The following is an 18,911-nucleotide window of genomic DNA, read 5'->3' on the forward strand; positions in this document are numbered from 1 at the left end:
AGACTAGTATGTAAGCAGAAATTACTGGAGTTTCTTCTCTTTTGAGCTACAAAATTTCTGCCAAATACGGTATCAGTACACAAATACCGCCAGGTCTGTGCTTGTCCTGGAATAGAGGTCCTGACGGGAAAATTTCCGTCTGGCTTTGGGTTGGTGCTTATAAAGATTATGGATGTGCAGAGCTCTTAAGTCAGCAACTCCCGTTGACTTTAGACTCTAAAAAAGCAAATAAATAGATTTGTAGATTTTTCATGATATAAGGTGGTTGCGGGCGACTTGGCATATCACAGAGGATTCACTGGCGTTACTTCATGAAGGAGCAGTGGGGTGGAGCTGGAGCCAGCACCTCCGCGTCTCAGGTGCAACAGTGAAATGCTAAAACATAGCCACGAGCGAGGAGCCTTCGGTCTGAATCATGCCGGGCGCTGGGAACTGAAGCGGAAAAGGAAGATCCTGTGTGCACTGCTGTGCTTCCAGTGGGATGTGACAAAAGACGTGAAATCGGGGAGAGAAAAATGATGATTCTGGAATTTGGCTCTGGCTGTCCAGGGTGACGAAAAGCGCCGGCAACGCCTCCTGCCCGGGCTATAAAGGGCTCCAAGCCAGGGGGAAGCGAGCACTCGCTGCCTGCGCTGCCGAGCCGCGTGCCTCTCTCCAGCCTCCAGCCCCCGCCAGCCTTCGCCATGAGCACCACTGTCAGGCAGTACTCCTCCTCCACCTCCCTCAAGGGGTTCGGTGGCCTGGCTGGGGGCTCCAGCAGGCTTTCCTCCGTGCGAGTTGGGGGAGGGGGCTACAGAGCCCCCAGCGTCCACGGAGGCTCCAGCAGCTACTCTGTCTCTTCCCGCATCGTCTCGGGGCTCGGCAGCGGCTATGGGGGCAGCTACTGCAGCAGCGTAGGAGGGGGCCTCGGCAGTGGCTTTGGGGGTAGCTACGGGGCTGGCTTTGGGGCTGGCTTTGGAGCCGGCTTCGGGGGGGGCTTTGGGGGAGGCTTTGGAGGCAGCGATGGCATCCTGCCGGCTGGCGAAAAGGAGACGATGCAGAACCTCAACGACCGCCTGGCTGCCTACCTGGACAAAGTGCGTGCCCTGGAGGAGGCCAACACCGACCTGGAGGTCAAGATCAGGGAATGGTACAAGAAGCAGGGACCTGGTCCAGACCGTGACTACAGCCCCTACTACAGGACTATCGAGGAGCTCAGGAACAAGGTAGGATGCTGTGATTAACACAGTGGGACGTCTCGTTACCAGAGTGGAAGCAGAATCACTGACTGTTACCTCTGTAATTAGTAAGCGCTAACTGCATCGTAAAAAAGTGTCTCAGATGCACATGCTGAGTGCCAGGCTGGGAATTCCGAGATGTCTCAATGTTAGCTCTTGATTACATCCCTCTAGGTGGAACAAACGGCAGGAAGAAGCAGATGTAAAGGGACATAAGGCAACAAATGAAGAAGAAGGAGGCAAATCTGCATTGATAATGCATTTTTTTCTGCAGTTTGAAATGAATGTGCAGGGAAAGTTGTAAATGTGTGCAGAGTGTGTCACTGATGTCGTATTTGTAAACATTCAAAAAATTCATTTGTAAACATTGGCAAACTTGTTTCAGCTCTTCAGTATTGATGTGATTTAGATGCTAAAGTGAAAAAGATGGAACTGACCAACAGTGAGGTTTTCACCTCCTTTTGGCAGTCACTGCCCCAGGGCCAGGCTTGATGCAAACCCACCAACCCAGGCAGCTCTGGGGGGATTTCTCCTGTATCTGATTTGACTCCCACCCTCCCCATTTCAGAGGAAATACCCAAGAGTTGACTTTGTTCTGCTCTGTTACTTCTTACTTGCGAGTTGCCCCCAGGAAGCATGAAGGCAGGTGGTGTACATCTGGAGCTGCAGGAGTGCTGGCAAATGATGCAGGGAATCCGTTTTCCCTCCCTGTCTTTGGCCCCATAACTGATGTCTTCCCAAACTCTGCCTTGAATCTTCTCCCAGTATGGATTATTTGCTTCTGGTTCTGTAATATAAAAATCAGAAGCTGTAGGCACCTGCTCACTGCATTTTGCTCCATTTCTGCAGTCAACAGATTAAACCCACCCCAGAACATATGGGCACAAGGTATGCCAAGCACAAACACCTTGCTGGTCCATCCGTCCCACCAGAAGAGCTGCATGGAGCTGTGGGTGGGGGAGCAGGTGATTCCTCCTTGGCCCTTGCGTAATCAGCACCTGCCCTGAAGCATGGGAACAAATGGTGTCATCAGATCTCACACACCTTCCATGTTTCACGCTGCCTTTTGAAATACTGATGGATTTTTGGAAAGGGAGGTCACAGAGTAACGCAGAGTCAGTCTCAGCTGTGTCTCACTCGGTCTGATTCAATACACACTTCTAAGGAAGCCCCAGGCTTCCCCAAAACTGTTCCTGTCCCAACAGTCTCCCTTCTGCTTCCATCCTGTGGTCAGCCAGGAGGAGTGCCCGACACTCAGTGCTTTGTCTTTATCCTCTGCCCTCCAGGTGCTGGTGGCCACAGTCGACAACGCTAACTTCCTCCTGCAGATCGACAACGCCAGGCTGACAGCTGATGACTTCCGGAACAAGTAAGCCACATTTCCTGGAAAAATGGAACAAAGTCTGCGGAGACTTTTGATGAAAGGAGGAGAAAATCCCATCCAAACACAAAAAGACAACATAGAAACAAGGTCTTCAAAATGAAAGTGTAGTTTCCAAAGCAGATGGTTATCAAATCCTGTAGGCGCATAGGGATTGTTCTGCTTCCATACAAAAACTTCACTATTTTATTCTCATTGCTGGTTCCTCTGTGGTACGACCTCTCCTGTGCGGAGAACTTTCCCTGTGCTTGTGCTGCACATTTAACTTGTGTATGTACAGCCCAGCAAAGCCCAGACCCAGTAACGAGGCCCAGTGATACCAGGAGCACGGTGATGTTGTGGAGTCAGATGGACACTGTTCATCAGTTGTTCCCCTGTGTTCACTAGCACTCACCGTCAGGAAGCTGTCCGTGCACCGTCGGGGTATCAACATGATGCCAGCAGCAGCACGGAGGAAGCAACCAACTGACCCAGGTGCTCTGTCCCTGGCTGGGCAAGTTCTCGTGCCACTTTCATGACTGTTCTTGTGTCCCCAGGTTTGAGACGGAGCAGGCTCTGCGCCTGAGCGTGGAGGCCGACATCAACGGCCTGCGCAGGGTCCTGGATGAGCTGACCCTGGCCAGAGCTGACCTGGAGATGCAGATCGAGAACCTGAAGGAGGAGCTGGCCTACCTCAAGAAGAACCATGAGGAGGTGAGCACAGAGCCAGGCTCAGAAAAGTCCAGCCTGGGCCCAGAAATATGAGGTCTGGTCCAACCCTTAAGGCTGTGCTGAGTTTTGAATTGCTGGGCGGGAAGATGGGAGGTGCTGATAAGGACATAGGGATGATGCATTCTGGATAGCAGCACGTCCTCTCCAGAGTGTGTCTGAAATTCATTCACCTCTTGCTATTTCAGTAACGGCCACTGTAGCAGTTAGAGATTTATCAACGATCCTGGCAGCTTCAGGCCTGAGAGGTCTGTCTCCCGAGAAATGAAGCCAGCTACAGGCTCTGATTTATTCTCTGAAGGTTTAACTCAAACGGAGACTTCTTAAGAATTTGGGTTATTTTCTTTCTGACTGTGGGGCAAAGGCCCTGGCTTGCTCCCTGTTGATCTGCCCCAGAAACACCTGCTGAAGGATGCTACCTTTCCTTGAAGAACTCTGTGCTGAGAGGAACATATTTATATGCTGGTTGCTGGATTGCATGAAGATGTGTTTCTTGTTCCTTCCAGGAGATGAATGCCCTGCGTGGGCAGGTGGGTGGAGAGATCAGCGTGGAGATGGATGCTGCTCCTGGAATCGACCTCACCAAGATCCTGGCTGAGATGAGGGAGCAGTACGAGAGCCTGGCGGACAAGAACCGCAGGGACGCCGAGCAGTGGTTCTTCAGCAAGGTGAGCTGGCTCCGGCGGAGCAGCGAGGGGCGCGGGACCCCAGGCCGTGCCTGCTCACCGGTGCTCTAACGGCGCGCTGCTGCCTTGTTGCAGACGGAAGAGCTGAACCGGGAGGTGGCCATCAACACCGAGCAGCTCCAGAGCGGCAAGACAGAGATCACCGAGCTGCGACGCACCATCCAGAGCCTGGAGATCGACCTGCAGAGCCAGCTCAGCACGGTACGAGGGGCCGGCTCCCTGCGGGGGTGGGGGGTGGGGGGCACGCAGGAGCACGGGCCAGGGGGCGCGTGGGGGCTCCACCTCCACCCCCACCGCCCTCCGTCCCCCGCTGAACCCGTCCCTCTCCTCTGCACGCAGAAAGCGGCGTTGGAGGGCACCTTGGCCGACACAGAAGCCCGCTACGGCACCCAGCTGGCCCAGCTGCAGGGGCTGATCACCAGCGTGGAGGAGCAGCTGGCCGAGCTGCGGTGCGACATGGAGCGCCAGAACCACGAGTACAGGGTCCTCCTGGACGTCAAATGCCGCCTGGAGCAGGAGATCGCCACGTACCGCCGGCTCCTGGAGGGTGAAGATGCCCAGTACGTAGAGGGGCTTTGACTGGGAGAGCGTGTTGGGAGGAGACGGGTGGAAGCAAAGGAAATAAAACATGGACAATCTACATTCCCTGGAGGGTCCTGTGAGCCATTTCCCGACCCATGTCATGCAACAGGGTCTCCCTTTTCTGTCCTGCTAGTCCAGAACAGCCCAGTGGTTATGACAGCACTGCAGCATCCCTGGGATCCCCTTCCCATCCCGTCCTGGGGAGGGAGCAGGTATCACTGCTGCTCATCACAGCTGGGATGCGGGCTGCCCTTATGTCTGAATCCCCGTGGCACACACACATCCTTACCATTTTCAATTTTTACACTAGGCTGTTTCCAGAAGGCATTTTAATCCTGTACTGGTGTGAGAAGGAAAGACGGGGTTTAAATAATTATTTTGTCTTAGAGACAACTCACATTTTTTCCATTTCTGACCATTTTTTGTCCTTTCTCCTCCTGTAGCATGTCTTCCCTCTACATCTCGCAGCCTGTGAAAGAAGGTAAGTACACGTCTTGGCTGAAGCACTGATCACACGTAGCTCTGTTATATCCTTAGCCACCTTCTTAGCACAGACTCTTTACTAATTTACTAAAATTACTGTCATATTATACTTTCAAAATGTGAATTGACAGAAACTGCTCATGATATACCAAAACGTCTTTCAGAAGTATTATTTGTGCAGAGTGAAACTATATAATAAAGTATTTAGTGGTAGGAATGTGGTGGTTATATTTGGTTTCTCAGGCGGTTTTTGGTCATAATAGATTTACCCATGAAAATCTTTACATACTTTCCCCTTGCTTCCCTGCAAATAACAGTTCCTTCTTTCTCCATTGTAGCACCTATAACTACCCGTCAAATCCGCACGATCTTTGAGGAAGTCCAGGATGGGAAGGTGATCTCCTCCCGCGAGCAGATCACCCAGGCTGCCCACTGAGGCGGCTGTGTGGTTTGCTGCAAACCTCACATAGCAAAGCAGAAGAAGATTCCAGCTTATGTGCTCTGGCTATGCAGATCACAAAAAAGCACCTTCTCTTTTTGTCACACCCTGGCTTCCCTCACCCTTTATCCAAGCATTGTTCCATGCTCAGAAATCAAATAAAGCTTTTCTTCGCACTTATGAAAACCAGGGTCTGGTCTTGTTGCTCTGATGAGCTGGGCTGTCCCACTGCTGGAGCTGTAGGACAAAGCTGCTCTCAGGAAGGAGTAATATTCTCCATCTTTGGTACCCAGGTGTTGAGGCCAGGACAATGACAATTCCGTAATACCTGTGACCTGGCTGCCTCCGTGAAGAAGCTGATGTGGGTGGAGGTCTAAAGGGAACTGATTACATGGGTCGTGGGAGGCAAAACTTGTGAGTCTTTGTATTTCACCTCAGATTTGGCACGGTGACTTTCAGGTTGGGGCAAAATGCTGCTTCCCCAGCTGCAATGTGCAGCAACAGCAGAGCTGAAGCTTTCAACTCGGTAAGTACAAGCAAGAAAGTGAACAAAACCCAAGTCATGTAGCCAGGACCCTGCAAACGGTTCCCTCCCCAGCTCTGCCTCGACAGCTGCTGTGCAGCCCAGATAACAAGCTTTGAGGTACAACGAAATTAAGCTGTAGATGTGGCAGGGATGCATTGGCTGATGCCTCTGCAGAAATACAAACTCAGCTTAGTTTAATCCTTTCTTCCAAAGGCACTGCTAAAGGGTGAAGAAAACAAGCGGTGGGTATGGTCTATACAAGCACAAAATTTAAAACACTTCTGGGAGTTACTTGTGGCACTCCCTGGCTGTTAGTGGCTGTTCCTGATGCAGCAATTCATGTTGCCGTCAGCTGGCCCAGCCGTTCCTGGAAAGCCAGTTTAGACACATTCTTGGCTGGATTCTGCCACATTTATTACCTCATAAATCCAACTTCCAAATCAATGGGATGATTTAGAGAAACGCTACTGAATATGTGTAAGAATAGAGCTGGCCACACAGTTTTAAGATGCCTTTCCGGAAAATATGCCTGGATTTTATGGGGAGATAAGAGAGAATTCGTGGTTTTATTCAAAATGTTGACAGGATCCCTGCAGTGCATCATCTGCACTGCAAGCCGAGGCAGCAGGGATGCACGGTCTAGCGGCACCCCATGCTGCAGCCATCAGCTCTGCCCAGTGTCAGCTGGGACCACATCCCCCTGGCCACGCAGGGCAGCCCCCCATGACCCGTGCCAGGGACCAGCTGTGCTGTGCACCCTGCACAGCACCCTGAGCGAGCCAGCTGAAAGCACTCCCAGCACCCACTGACTTGCAGCAGGCACAGCTTTGGTTTTGAATCTTACCGCTGACGAGCAGTGATCTCATTTCCACTGCGATTCCACCAAAGGACACGTAAACACAACCCAGTAAAGGAGCACTGTGGTCAGGAGAACGGCTCCCACCACTCTGCTGCTGCACGTCCTCGTGGCGCATCGTGGACAGGCCACGAGTAAACAACAGGGCACAATTCCTGACCCCAGGTGCTTCCAGCCACAGCATCTCTGCGGCCTGACTGCTGCGCTCCTGCATCCTTGGCCAAGGGAGCCCGGCACAGCACGGGGCTTCTCCCCCAGGATGCTCCGTGCCCCGGGACTGGACAGGGCCAGGCGCTGAGCAGCCCAAGCCCAGATGCCTCAGAAGGGTAAGGACAGACACAGCCTGCAGTGAAAGAGCTTCCCAGGTCACCTCTTAGGGATCCACTGTCCTCGCCAGGGGTGGTGCAGGGACTGTCAACACCTCTGGCAGCTCCTCGCGATCGTTGTGTCCCTGCAGCTGCCACCCTTGTGACACCCAGCATGGGGATGCTGTATTCATCCTGGATTTATATTTTTCTCCTGGAAAACGGAGCACACCCTTGTTGCTATAGAAACAAGTAATACTTTGCTAACAAACCCCCCTGTTTTAATTACTCCTGCTACTGCAAATTGTGAGGGAGGTGTGGAAAACAGGTGTTGATACTTTCCTGCCTTAAGCATTAATAATTAGTCGTGACCTTAAGAAACCCATTGAGGGGGGAGCTGCAGGTGGTGGCTTATGCAGACAGGCAGCGGCAGCTCGAGGCAGGTTTCAGAAGGTGGTATTTTATTCCAGAAAGATGCTTTGACTTCTCAGGCTACGCTGAGTTAATCTGACATAAAAGACCACTTTAGAAAGAGACATTAAGATGTGGCTTTTCAGCTCATTTTAGGAAACTTTCCTGTAATAATTTGATAGTAGGGCAAACTTTATAAGAATGCTAAAATAAACAGAGAAGTGTTCTTGTCCAGGTAGTTTCATCTACCGGCTCTGCTGGTATGTACGTTTGGAGCCAGAGCTTCGCCGCCTTTTTCCTCCTGAAGACAGAATTGCATGTTTAGACACCAGTGTGCTACCATGAAATTACTGTTATGCCATAGACCAGGCATTCTGATTTTGGAATGTATAAAACCCAGGCTCATAGTGTGCTTGCACTCATGAAACAGAGGCAGAATCTGATTTAATAGTCAGCTTTTTATTTGAAAGAGAGTGTGATACAAACAATATGCAGTCATTTGTGGTTGTGTTCAATTGCAGGTCATGTAAATAACGCCTTAGAATTTTTAATGTTGTTTTAAGTCTTAATTAACACTTCATGATTTTAATTGCTGCCTTGTGGTATCATCAGAATATCGTAGATATTTTGAGCAATGTGTATTTTTATGACACTGCAGTTAAATAGGAAACGAAAGATGAAAGACTGATTTCATGTAAAGAAAGAATACCCTATTAACCTCGTAATGTGGTGACAGTTATTCATCCTACAGCCGGTCTGGGGGAAGCTGGTCGCTCCTGCTGGCTGGCCAGCCTGAAGAGCCTTGCTCACGTCAAGCCTGAGGGCTTGGACTTGCACGGGGGCTCTGTACTGTTTTTGTCACCGAAGTTCCCCTTTCTCCTTGCCACCACTGCACCCAGTGAGGACAATCCATGACTTTTGCCCTTTCGTATCACCCGAGAGAAGGCAAGGAAATGAAGATGGGGAGAAAGCACATTCCTTGGAGCTCCACGTCCCAGCCGCCCCCACGCTGCTGCGCCTTTGCCAGCTGCACCTGGGGAGGACGAGCAGAAAGTGGGCGTCCGCTGGCTCCGTGCTGCGTCTCCTGGCACTCACGCGACACGAAGATGCTGCCGCCAACAGACTGAACCCATCCTCTGGCCAGAGCAGACATGGTGGAGATTCCACTTTCTCCAGTTCTCCAAGTCATACAGACTTGTCTCCGTTAACCAGTGGCAAATGGGAACACGGGTAGCTGTGCTTCTCCATAGCAGCCAACTCCTGATCTTGCAAGGACACATCCCACTCCTGTATTGTTTCCAGCTTTTTTCAGATAGAGGGAAGGGAGTCATGCCCTCTAAAGCTGCTCAGAAATGTACCTTTGTTGCTTATTTCCATACTCTTTCCCCCCTCCTTTGGCAAATGATCTAAGGAAGAACTTGGCTGTTGGGAAGGGGTTGTTGGGGCCTGTCTGTGAAGTCAAACAATTCACCATGTACACACATGAGAACTATCTTCTCCTCCACACCCTGCATTATTAGCTGGTGACACTCAGATTTGTGGTTTCTGCCCATGACGTAGGTCAGCACAGAGAACAGACAGCAGAGCTTGACCATGCCTGGTGCGCTTGTTTTTTGAGGCTTTTTGCTCTTCAGAAGCAACCAGCATCTCTCCTGAAGCTCTGTCTACATGGGAGCTGTAAACCTCAAATTCACATTGAACTTATCTTCCCTGGTCAGAACTGATTGAGATGTTCATCACAGAAAACATCAGCAGCATTAGCTGCTAAATTATGTTACTATCAGCTTTGAACTCTTGTTCACAGTGCTTGGAAAGCAGGAGCTTTTCTTCTTATATCCTTCACCTACTTTATGCCAGTCCACATTTTTTCCTGGAGCATCTCATAATTTTTAAGTTACGCCAGCTAGTAGCCATACCCTGCCCTTTCTGAACGGTTTGCTAGGCTCTTGTTCACAAAAATCAACACAAAATATCCACTCCTTATTGCCTTTTCATATTCCTTCACTCTTGGGTGGTCTCTGAAGTGAAGAACTGTATGAGCCCTGAAGCATGAGCTCCCTTGTCATTGCTTTTTCATTACAGAACATCCCTCTCCCTGCAGATAAAAGAGCAGACTCGTATTTCCAGGACTGGTAGCCAAGTTCCTTCTAGCATCATTGTACTCACGGGACTGCAGATGTACTTTCAGGGCTTCATGACACGGCTGTTGTCCCTGCAGGTGTGCTGTGTGTGCAACCTAAAGAGAGACAGGAGACCGCAGAGCTGGGACAAGAAAACACAGTAAAAGAGATGCTGACATGCTCCACTGAAACGCTGCCTGAACCGCTCTGTTTCAGAGCTAACAGTACAAAGCAGTATTAAAATGTAGCCCTGAGCGAGGAGCCTCCTACTTTGAATCACACCTGACTATTTACTTGGAAACGGAAGAAGCATAAAGACGCCCTTTGTCAGATAAAAAGTTTCTGGTGGAATACGACAAAAAAGCATGACTAGAACAAAGGCAAAAATGACGATTCTGGAAGTTGGCTCAGATTTTAGGAGTGATGAAAATCATCGGGAATGCAACAGAAAAAAAAGAGCGCCGGCAACGCCTCCTGCCCGGGCTATAAAGGGCTCCAAGCCAGGGGGAAGCGAGCACTCGCTGCCTGCGCTGCCGAGCCGCGTGCCTCTCTCCAGCCTCCAGCCCCCGCCAGCCTTCGCCATGAGCACCACTGTCAGGCAGTACTCCTCCTCCACCTCCCTCAAGGGGTTCGGTGGCCTGGCTGGGGGCTCCAGCAGGCTTTCCTCCGTGCGAGTTGGGGGAGGGGGCTACAGAGCCCCCAGCGTCCACGGAGGCTCCAGCAGCTACTCTGTCTCTTCCCGCATCGTCTCGGGGCTCGGCAGCGGCTATGGGGGCAGCTACTGCAGCAGCGTAGGAGGGGGCCTCGGCAGTGGCTTTGGGGGTAGCTACGGGGCTGGCTTTGGGGCTGGCTTTGGAGCCGGCTTCGGGGGGGGCTTTGGGGGAGGCTTTGGAGGCGGCGATGGCATCCTGCCGGCTGGCGAAAAGGAGACGATGCAGAACCTCAACGACCGCCTGGCTGCCTACCTGGACAAAGTGCGTGCCCTGGAGGAGGCCAACACCGACCTGGAGGTCAAGATCAGGGAATGGTACAAGAAGCAGGGACCTGGTCCAGACCGTGACTACAGCCCCTACTACAGGACTATCGAGGAGCTCAGGAACAAGGTAGGATGCTGTGATTACCAAGACATCTTCGTTAAAGTCAGTTTTAGAAAGACAACCCTGTTCCTAAAAGCTGAAAGGAAGAGTATTAACGAATGACAATTAATAGGTCTGAGATGGGAAAACAGAAGCAACATGCTTGGAAGCAATACTTATAATATAAGAGCAGCAGTTACTTGAGCATGCCCTCCACAAGGCACAGAGATGGGTTTTCTATTGGCTGTTGCAGTGTAGGGAGAAAGACAGGGCAGGAAAGCGGGAGCCAGAGGCTATCAGGCGTCAGGTCAGGTTATCTGATGCTACAGGGTGTGCGCTGCCACGCCAGTCATCTCCTGCCCTTCCTCCATGCTCCTTATGCCCCAAGCGTGAGCCAGACTCCTGGTTAAGTTCTCTGCAGGCAGGGACACGCGATTTCTTTGTCACTGCTCACTACTGGATGATATGTAAATGGAGATGTTAAGTCGTTTTCATAAATATCCTACAGATCAGATCTTTTCTAGCCCAATAAGACGCTCAAGGTAGGGGTTAAAAAGGAAAGAAAATGCCCTGTGGGATGGTTGTTCTTTGGGAGGTGCAAACACAGGCATGTGTGAAACCTAGGGAGTCAGAACATACTGGGCTGTAGTAGGTGGCTTCAGAGGTGCTGAAGTGAAGTGCATGCCCTGCTCTAAAATGCAGTAGATGAAATCATGGCCAAGCTTGTTTCTTTATTCTTGGCAGCTCCCTGGCTGATTTTAGGCAAAAGTCCTTGAAAAAAAGCGCTAGAATCTGTCCTTCCCTTCCTACCCTGTCATCGCTGTCCTCCCTCTGCCCGCATTACTCATCACGAGCTGATTGCCTGGTCCTTCACCACTCCTACACGAGGTGACAACATCCTTAGTAAGCTCAGGTTCCACTGGAGGGGATGGAGGTGTGGGCAGGTGAGAAATAATACCTGGTCTGTGAGAGCAAATGCCAGGGAAATGAGGCAGCAGCCGTTGACAGGCTCAGGGATCAGCCCCTGGGGGAAATCCCAGATTTTTTTAGGAAATACTTAGAATTTTTCAGTTCTTTAACCCTCCCGGGCTTCACCTTGGGGTGAAGGGCTCTTGCTTTGATGCACAAAGCTTCTCTTCAAATTCCAGCTTGTCAGGTGTGCTCTGATCTGGAGCACAGAAACATGTGGAGACAGAGACTGCCTCCAGATGTGAGCAATGAAGTGCTGGGTCTCACAGAAACCCTCTGCTCAGGATCCAGAGGGATGCAGACCCTTCCCTCCCCTCCCGCACCCCACCGCAGCTGGGAAGTTACCACATCAATATCCCTGGATTATTGCTCGGATATCCCCTGAAGCACCAGAACTCAGTGAGAGCTTTTCATTAGCTTGTGGCTACAGAAATTACTGCTCATTAAATGGCCAATAATTTTCAAAATCCTAGAACAAATATTTGCACCTCAGGTGTAATTACGAAAGCAAAACAATTCAGGCACAGGCACTCCTTCCGCAACTCATTTATTTTTTTTTTTTCCCTCTCGGCTGGGCTGTTCAGCATTGCCAGACGCTGCCAGAGTGCTGCCAGGACTCTGAGCGTGGTGTCAGCACCAGGAGATGCCACCCTGGCAAGGGCACCAGGCTGTGGCACGTGGCATGCCAGTGCCTTCGCAAGGCTGAATCGGTGCTGGCAAGACTGAGCACCGGCATCCTGCCTCTCCCTTGCAGAGTCCATATGGAAGTTCCAGCCCAACCGGCAGGAGGTTCAGTGCTGCTCCAAGTCCTTCCGAACGGGAACTCGGGCAGCAGCATGCTGTTTTTCAGAACTACTTTTTCACTCTCTCCCTTTCTTTTATCCCCCTCCAGATTCTTGCTGCAACTGTTGAAAATGCCAACATCGTCCTACAGATTGACAACGCCCGGCTGGCAGCTGATGACTTTAGAACCAAGTAAGTCCAATGCCTTTAAGAACTCTTATGAGAAGGGATGGAAAACCCCGTCTGTTTAAGGCTTTTCTTCGGTTTCTGCAACTGAGGTTGCTCCACCAGGTCACTGCTCACTAGAAATGTGACATTTGGGAAGCGGACACCTCTGCAGGGACACAGCGTTGTCTTGACATTCCTGCACAGTGGAGAGCTGTGCATGCACATTTAATAAAAGATGCTTGGCAGAAGTGCACCAAGTCGGGGTAGGAAACAAGAAAAAGCCTGTATCGGCTGGGCTCCACAGTGCAACTGTGTGTCTGTGTCCCCAGGTTTGAGACGGAGCAGGCTCTGCGCCTGAGCGTGGAGGCCGACATCAACGGCCTGCGCAGGGTCCTGGATGAGCTGACCCTGGCCAGAGCTGACCTGGAGATGCAGATCGAGAACCTGAAGGAGGAGCTGGCCTACCTCAAGAAGAACCATGAGGAGGTGAGCACAGAGCCAGGCTCAAACTGCGACCTGCAGAATGTACCTTGTGCACAATGGCAAGGGGTCAGATCAAATGTGCAGGAGCATCTCCACAATTAGGGCTGTTGGGAGACCCTTGAGTGGGAAAGGGGAAGGGAAACAACCCTTTGAGACAGGACCTCCAGGAGGAGGGCTGTGGGGTTCGTGTGCTGGGTGCAAATAAGAAATTGGCCACGATGGGAATATACTGATTTCACTCTGACATGTATCATGTGTTTCTTTTGTGCCAGGAGATGAATGCCCTGCGTGGGCAGGTGGGTGGAGAGATCAGCGTGGAGATGGATGCTGCTCCTGGCATCGACCTCACCAAGATCCTGGCTGAGATGAGGGAGCAGTACGAGAGCCTGGCGGACAAGAACCGCAGGGACGCCGAGCAGTGGTTCTTCAGCAAGGTGAGCTGGCTCCGGCGGAGCAGCGAGGGGCGCGGGACCCCAGGCCGTGCCTGCTCACCGGTGCTCTAACGGCGCGCTGCTGCCTTGTTGCAGACGGAAGAGCTGAACCGGGAGGTGGCCATCAACACCGAGCAGCTCCAGAGCGGCAAGACGGAGATCACCGAGCTGCGACGCACCATCCAGAGCCTGGAGATCGACCTGCAGAGCCAGCTCAGCACGGTACGAGGGGCCGGCTCCCTGCGGGGGTGGGGGGTGGGGGGCACGCAGGAGCACGGGCCAGGGGGCGCGTGGGGGCTCCACCTCCACCCCCACCGCCCTCCGTCCCCCGCTGAACCCGTCCCTCTCCTCTGCACGCAGAAAGCGGCGTTGGAGGGCACCTTGGCCGACACAGAAGCCCGCTACGGCACCCAGCTGGCCCAGCTGCAGGGGCTGATCACCAGCGTGGAGGAGCAGCTGGCCGAGCTGCGGTGCGACATGGAGCGCCAGAACCACGAGTACAGGGTCCTCCTGGACGTCAAATGCCGCCTGGAGCAGGAGATCGCCACGTACCGCCGGCTCCTGGAGGGTGAAGATGCCCAGTACGTAGAGGGGCTTTGACTGGGAGAGCGTGTTGGGAGGAGATAGGTCAATAGATACAAAATGTGCTGTCTGGGAACTCAAATTGCAGCTTTCAGGGTTCTTCTTAACATTGATACCAGCCACGGATGCCCAGTGGCTCTGTCCCTGGTTTCTGTCTGCAGCGAGATGCTGTAACGGGCACCTTTCCCTGCTGGAAGGGGCAGTGGTCCCTCTGCCCTGCATGAGATGCCGAGTGGAGTGAGCAGGAACTTTAGCAACTTTAGCCTTTTGTGTTTTCCTCCTGCCTGAATACAGAGTCTGTGTAACAACAAGAAAAAATGAGTTTGCTCCTAACTTCTCTTTGTTTTTCTTCTTCTCTTGTAGCATCTCTTCCCAGTACTCCTCCGCTATGTCCTCACACTCTGGCAGAGATGGTAAGAACCTATCTTGCTGCACATATTTATAACAAACAGCTTTGCGACCTGCTTTTAAAGCAGCTGCCAGACCGATGGAGTGAAAATCACTCCTCAGGCGTGCCGTGCCGCCTCGCTGGCTGGATCAGAGTGGCAGCAGTCAAGGGCGCTTGTGTGCGTCTTACAACTGCTAACCACAGGGAAAAGCTGTGGGAAATACCTTGCACTCCTTTATCACAAGAATGATTTGCCCTAAACGGGCCTTGTGATTGAGCAGGTGGTGTTCTGGCTTTACACAGACCATGAAAATCAGGCGACATCACACATTTAAGGAGTGTGCCTTTTGCCTTCTTGAGCTTTCCCATCAGCCTGGCTCTTCCCTCTTCTAGCCAACGTTGCGTTGTTTAAAACAGCATTTTCCAGTATCTTGTGGAATTTGTGACATCTTCCAGAAAAACATGCAATATCTGATATTGTGGTTAAGAAATTTCTTTCCTTCCTGCCCCTGAATAATTGTCCTCTGCTCTCCTTTTGTAGTGATGACATCTTCCCGTCAGGTTCGCACAATCGTTGAGGAGGTGCAGGACGGGAAGGTGGTCTCCTCCCGGGAGCAGGTTGCGCTTACCACTCGCTAGAAGGGCAAGCACCTCTGTGGACCCTTGACCCCAGGCTCAAGAGAGTGGCGAGCTGAACCAAACCCTGCCTGAGGCCGTATGTGATGGGGTTGTGTCACAGAAAGCAGTCCACTTCATTCGTCTGCTCCTCCTTCCTGTACTACCATGATTCCACACGGGTGCCATCATGCACTCTGTACACATTTAATAAAGCTTTTTTCCCTCGTTCATGCAATTACAGACTTGTCTGTCACTGATACATGATCCCTCAAAGCCTCAGGGTTGTGTGTTTGTGCCCGGGAAAGTCCTAAGAAACCACAAGAAGCAGCCAGTGAGAGAAGGGGAATGGAGGGATATGGTTTCCACCTGGAGCAAAAATAATTTGAGACAGCTTTTTCTACTGAACTCATTGCTTGTAAATACATGGGACTGACCGAGACATAAACCAGATAAGTTTATTGCAAAACGAAGGCAATAATGGAAGGATGATGTTTGAGGTCAACGTACCACACCACACGACTGATAAAGCCAAGAGAATAAAACCCAGTTCTCTAATTCCTGGTATCCCAAAAAATCACTTTCTCCTGTAAGTTGAACATAACTGACTACAGCAAGACTACTACTGCCATGTGTACCATTCTGAGACACGAGCACAACATCAGACTCGTTGACAAATCTTACATATACAAGCCTTCTGTCTTACTTGACTGTCTTTAAATCACACTATTAGGCGCATTGTATGAAAACTTCATGCAGGTCTTTTCATGCTGCCTGAGGGCTGCACTTAACAGGTGCTAAAGTAACCATTGCTTAATCCACAAGAGGGATGAGTAGCAATAATTTTTTATCACTATAGCATCTAGTAGATCACTGCTAAAATCCTTCTTGAAACACACGCGCTACTTATCGTATGTCAACAACGTCTGCAGGCAAGCTGCCATTCAGGATTAGGTGAAGCAGCTTGGGCACTGGCAGCCAGGAACCGAGTTTGCCTTTGCCCAGTCACTTTCCACAGAGTGACAGAGGAACCAAAGGATGCTCTGCAGGCTGCAGATCTACCAAATATGTCCTGGGGGCTAGGCAGGAGAGGAAATCATTTTAGACCCAAAAGCCTGATGAAACCACTTAGGTCCAACTTCATGCTTTCCAGCCAGTACAGGAAAACACAGCCAGTTTTGGGAGCTGTGTCCAGTCTTGGACCGTGGCCTCATGTTCCACATGAGGAATACAGATGTGGGCCTTAGACAGAAGGAAAAGGTAATAGTTTGCAGTAAATCAGCTTCCCTTTGCTTATAATGATGTACAAGGTGCGACTGTGGTTCAAGTTAAGCATGCTTGTGCCTTGGATTATTATTGATGATTCACGCTCCCTCAGCCTCCACAGGGCACCATGGTCCTTGCTGAACAATTACAAAAGCATGCTCCCTGGCCTGAACAGGCTCTTGAAAAGAGTGGATGATATCATGCTGGGCATGACAACACAAGCAAAGGTGATCGAAGAAGTGGGGAACCTGCCAGGTCTTTCCAGAAAAGGGAGTGTGAAGAGATGTTATCATTCTGTATTATTGTTTAGCAATTACAGAAAAGGGTAGGAAATGAAACACAGACCAGAGTGCCGAGTTCATTGACTGTGTCACGCTTATCTCTTTGCTGGAATAACAGACCTTTTTTTCAGAAATAGGAAGTCTTCCAAGCCAAGAGAGCTAGGGCCACCGCAAAAATAAAAACTAGATCAAGCAAAAATGCCCTTTAGTATCAAGCTGTCTTAGACTTTATGGCAACAAGCAAGGGTGCAGGCTGGAAATTCTGATTAAACTACAAATGTACTTCTCCCCCCGATCAGAAGAGCGTTGTTATACTTCAATTATAAATGGCAGCTTTTTAACTCTTGAGCCACCTGGAGGATGCCCCAGGTGTATGAATACAGAAAGGCTTTCTGAAAATCACAAACATTATGGGATAAATATAATAAGTAGGAGGCTGAAAGAGTCTGAGAGTATCTGGCTCTGCTGGCAGCACAGTAAGGCATGGCCACTTCTGCAGCCAAAAGGACACGAGGGAGAGCATATTTAGCAGCATATTTAGTTATCTTTGATATCTGTCACCCAGCACTAAGCCATTTACATCTTTCAGCAGGAACAGCTTGAAATGAGTACCTGAGAATAGCTGGGAGAATAGCTGGGAGAGCTGATGGAGAGCCCACATTTGTAATTAGTTGAGTCAGTTCCACTGGGAGGATCTTACCAGGAGTTTTCCTTATTCACCAACATACATTTGCATCAGTAAAAAAGGCTTATATTCTGTGCAGAGCTCTGCATAACCCTATTATCACAACCAAGACAGAAGTCCAAGCATAGATAATCGCTGTGCTACGTTACAATACTCTGAAGAAGGAAAATACCACATAACTATTAGGCAATTTATTTTTTATTACTACTCTTTGCTACACACTGTTTTTATCTGTGAAACACAGACAAATTATCACATCCAAGAGGTGGACAAACACTGTTTTTGGAGAACATTATTTAAACTTTCTGCAAGATGCAAGCAGAACAAGAAAAGCCTTGTTAGGATTCAGCAAGGAGTTATAGAAGCAAGTTCTCAGTGAATGATGGTGAAACTTGAATGGACAACCGAACAAAAAAGGAAAACCAAGAACGTCCTTCAATGATATTTCATCAGCTGAGATGCAGAGAGAAATATGTAGCATGTGCCAGTGTCAAACAATATATAATAGCAAGAATGCTTACAATGAATAGTACTTCAAATAAGTACCATATTTCCTATCTTTAAATTCCACGTTCGCATCGGACAGTTGTTTTTACAATGCCCTTGAGAAAGTTGGATTACCGTTATTATTGTTTCCATCCTACAAAGCATGACATTGAGACCTGGGGAAGCTGAACGATTTGCCTAGAGTGATTTGCAAAGCTGGGATCAGAACCCTGGAGCGCCTGGTGTCATCAGTGAGATGGAAATCAGTTTCTGTCCAGCCAATAACATGCAGAGAAGAAGTGGAATGACGATTACATCAATAGCTAGATAAGCAAATACTTTGTAAATAGCAAACAAAGAATTTTCCATAGGTGAAACACTGACATTTAGCCAACAGTGCGCAGAGAGGAGCTAGGGCTGCTTGGGGTTCTCACTCTGTGTCAGAGCCTCCTGATGAGGCTCTCCCCAAGCCCAGGGCAGCCCTGCAGGGACATGCAGAAGCCCAGGCTGGTGTGTTTCGGATGCCAGGCACTGCCTGGATCCTACCCTGGCACTCGCCATGGTTGCTTCAAGCCCACAGCTGAGCTGGGGCTGGCAGTCACACAGGGTGGTGGACACAGCTGGGGCACCGGCAGGGATGCAGGGTTCAGTGTCATGTTTGAGTCACCAAGTCTCCAGGGAAGTTCTCTTGGACATAAAACCAGCTAGTGACTCAGAAATGTTTGTAATAACACGAAATGCTGGATCTCCTTCTTGGGGGCACATTATACTTTCTGTACTTCATATGCATTAGCCTAAGAAACAGTCTTAAGCTTTAAACTATCCCCAGACTACCAAAGAACTTCCTCCGGGGAAATCTAATCTTTCTCATTTCCATCGCCCTTTGGAATCTGATAATTTTGTGCAGTAGAACAACCTTTGGGAATAAGTCCCAGTGCCCATCCTCTACCACCATCCTGCTCTCCTTTATAAAGCACAGTACAA

At 50.2% G+C, this 18,911-nt stretch overlaps 1 protein-coding gene across 4 annotated transcripts; it reads left to right on the forward strand.

Annotated features, from left to right (window-relative positions):
* Window positions 1-465: 465 nt before the first annotated feature.
* Window positions 466-15,440, forward strand: LOC119158949 (keratin, type I cytoskeletal 14). Of its 4 annotated transcripts, XM_037411437.1 has the most exons (10): window positions 468-891; window positions 961-996; window positions 10,513-10,817; window positions 12,652-12,734; window positions 13,040-13,196; window positions 13,466-13,627; window positions 13,721-13,846; window positions 13,985-14,205; window positions 14,570-14,619; window positions 15,136-15,440. In XM_037411437.1, the coding sequence occupies exons 1-10, from the start codon at window positions 684-686 to the stop codon at window positions 15,231-15,233; spliced, it is 1,446 nt and encodes a 481-aa protein (XP_037267334.1). In that variant the 5' UTR covers window positions 468-683; the 3' UTR covers window positions 15,234-15,440. The 4 variants fall into 4 exon arrangements, with proteins under 4 accessions (XP_037267332.1, XP_037267334.1, XP_037267333.1 ...); XM_037411436.1 differs by having other exon boundaries at window positions 469-996; window positions 10,573-10,817; XM_037411435.1 differs by lacking the exons at window positions 10,513-10,817; window positions 12,652-12,734; window positions 13,040-13,196; ... (3 more) ...; window positions 14,570-14,619; window positions 15,136-15,440 and adding exons at window positions 2,504-2,586; window positions 3,135-3,291; window positions 3,813-3,974; ... (2 more) ...; window positions 5,018-5,055; window positions 5,396-5,664 and having other exon boundaries at window positions 466-1,205.
* Window positions 15,441-18,911: the final 3,471 nt, after the last annotated feature.

Source organism: Falco rusticolus, chromosome 18 (assembly GCF_015220075.1).
Source record: "Falco rusticolus isolate bFalRus1 chromosome 18, bFalRus1.pri, whole genome shotgun sequence".
Taxonomy (NCBI): Eukaryota; Metazoa; Chordata; class Aves; order Falconiformes; family Falconidae; genus Falco; species Falco rusticolus.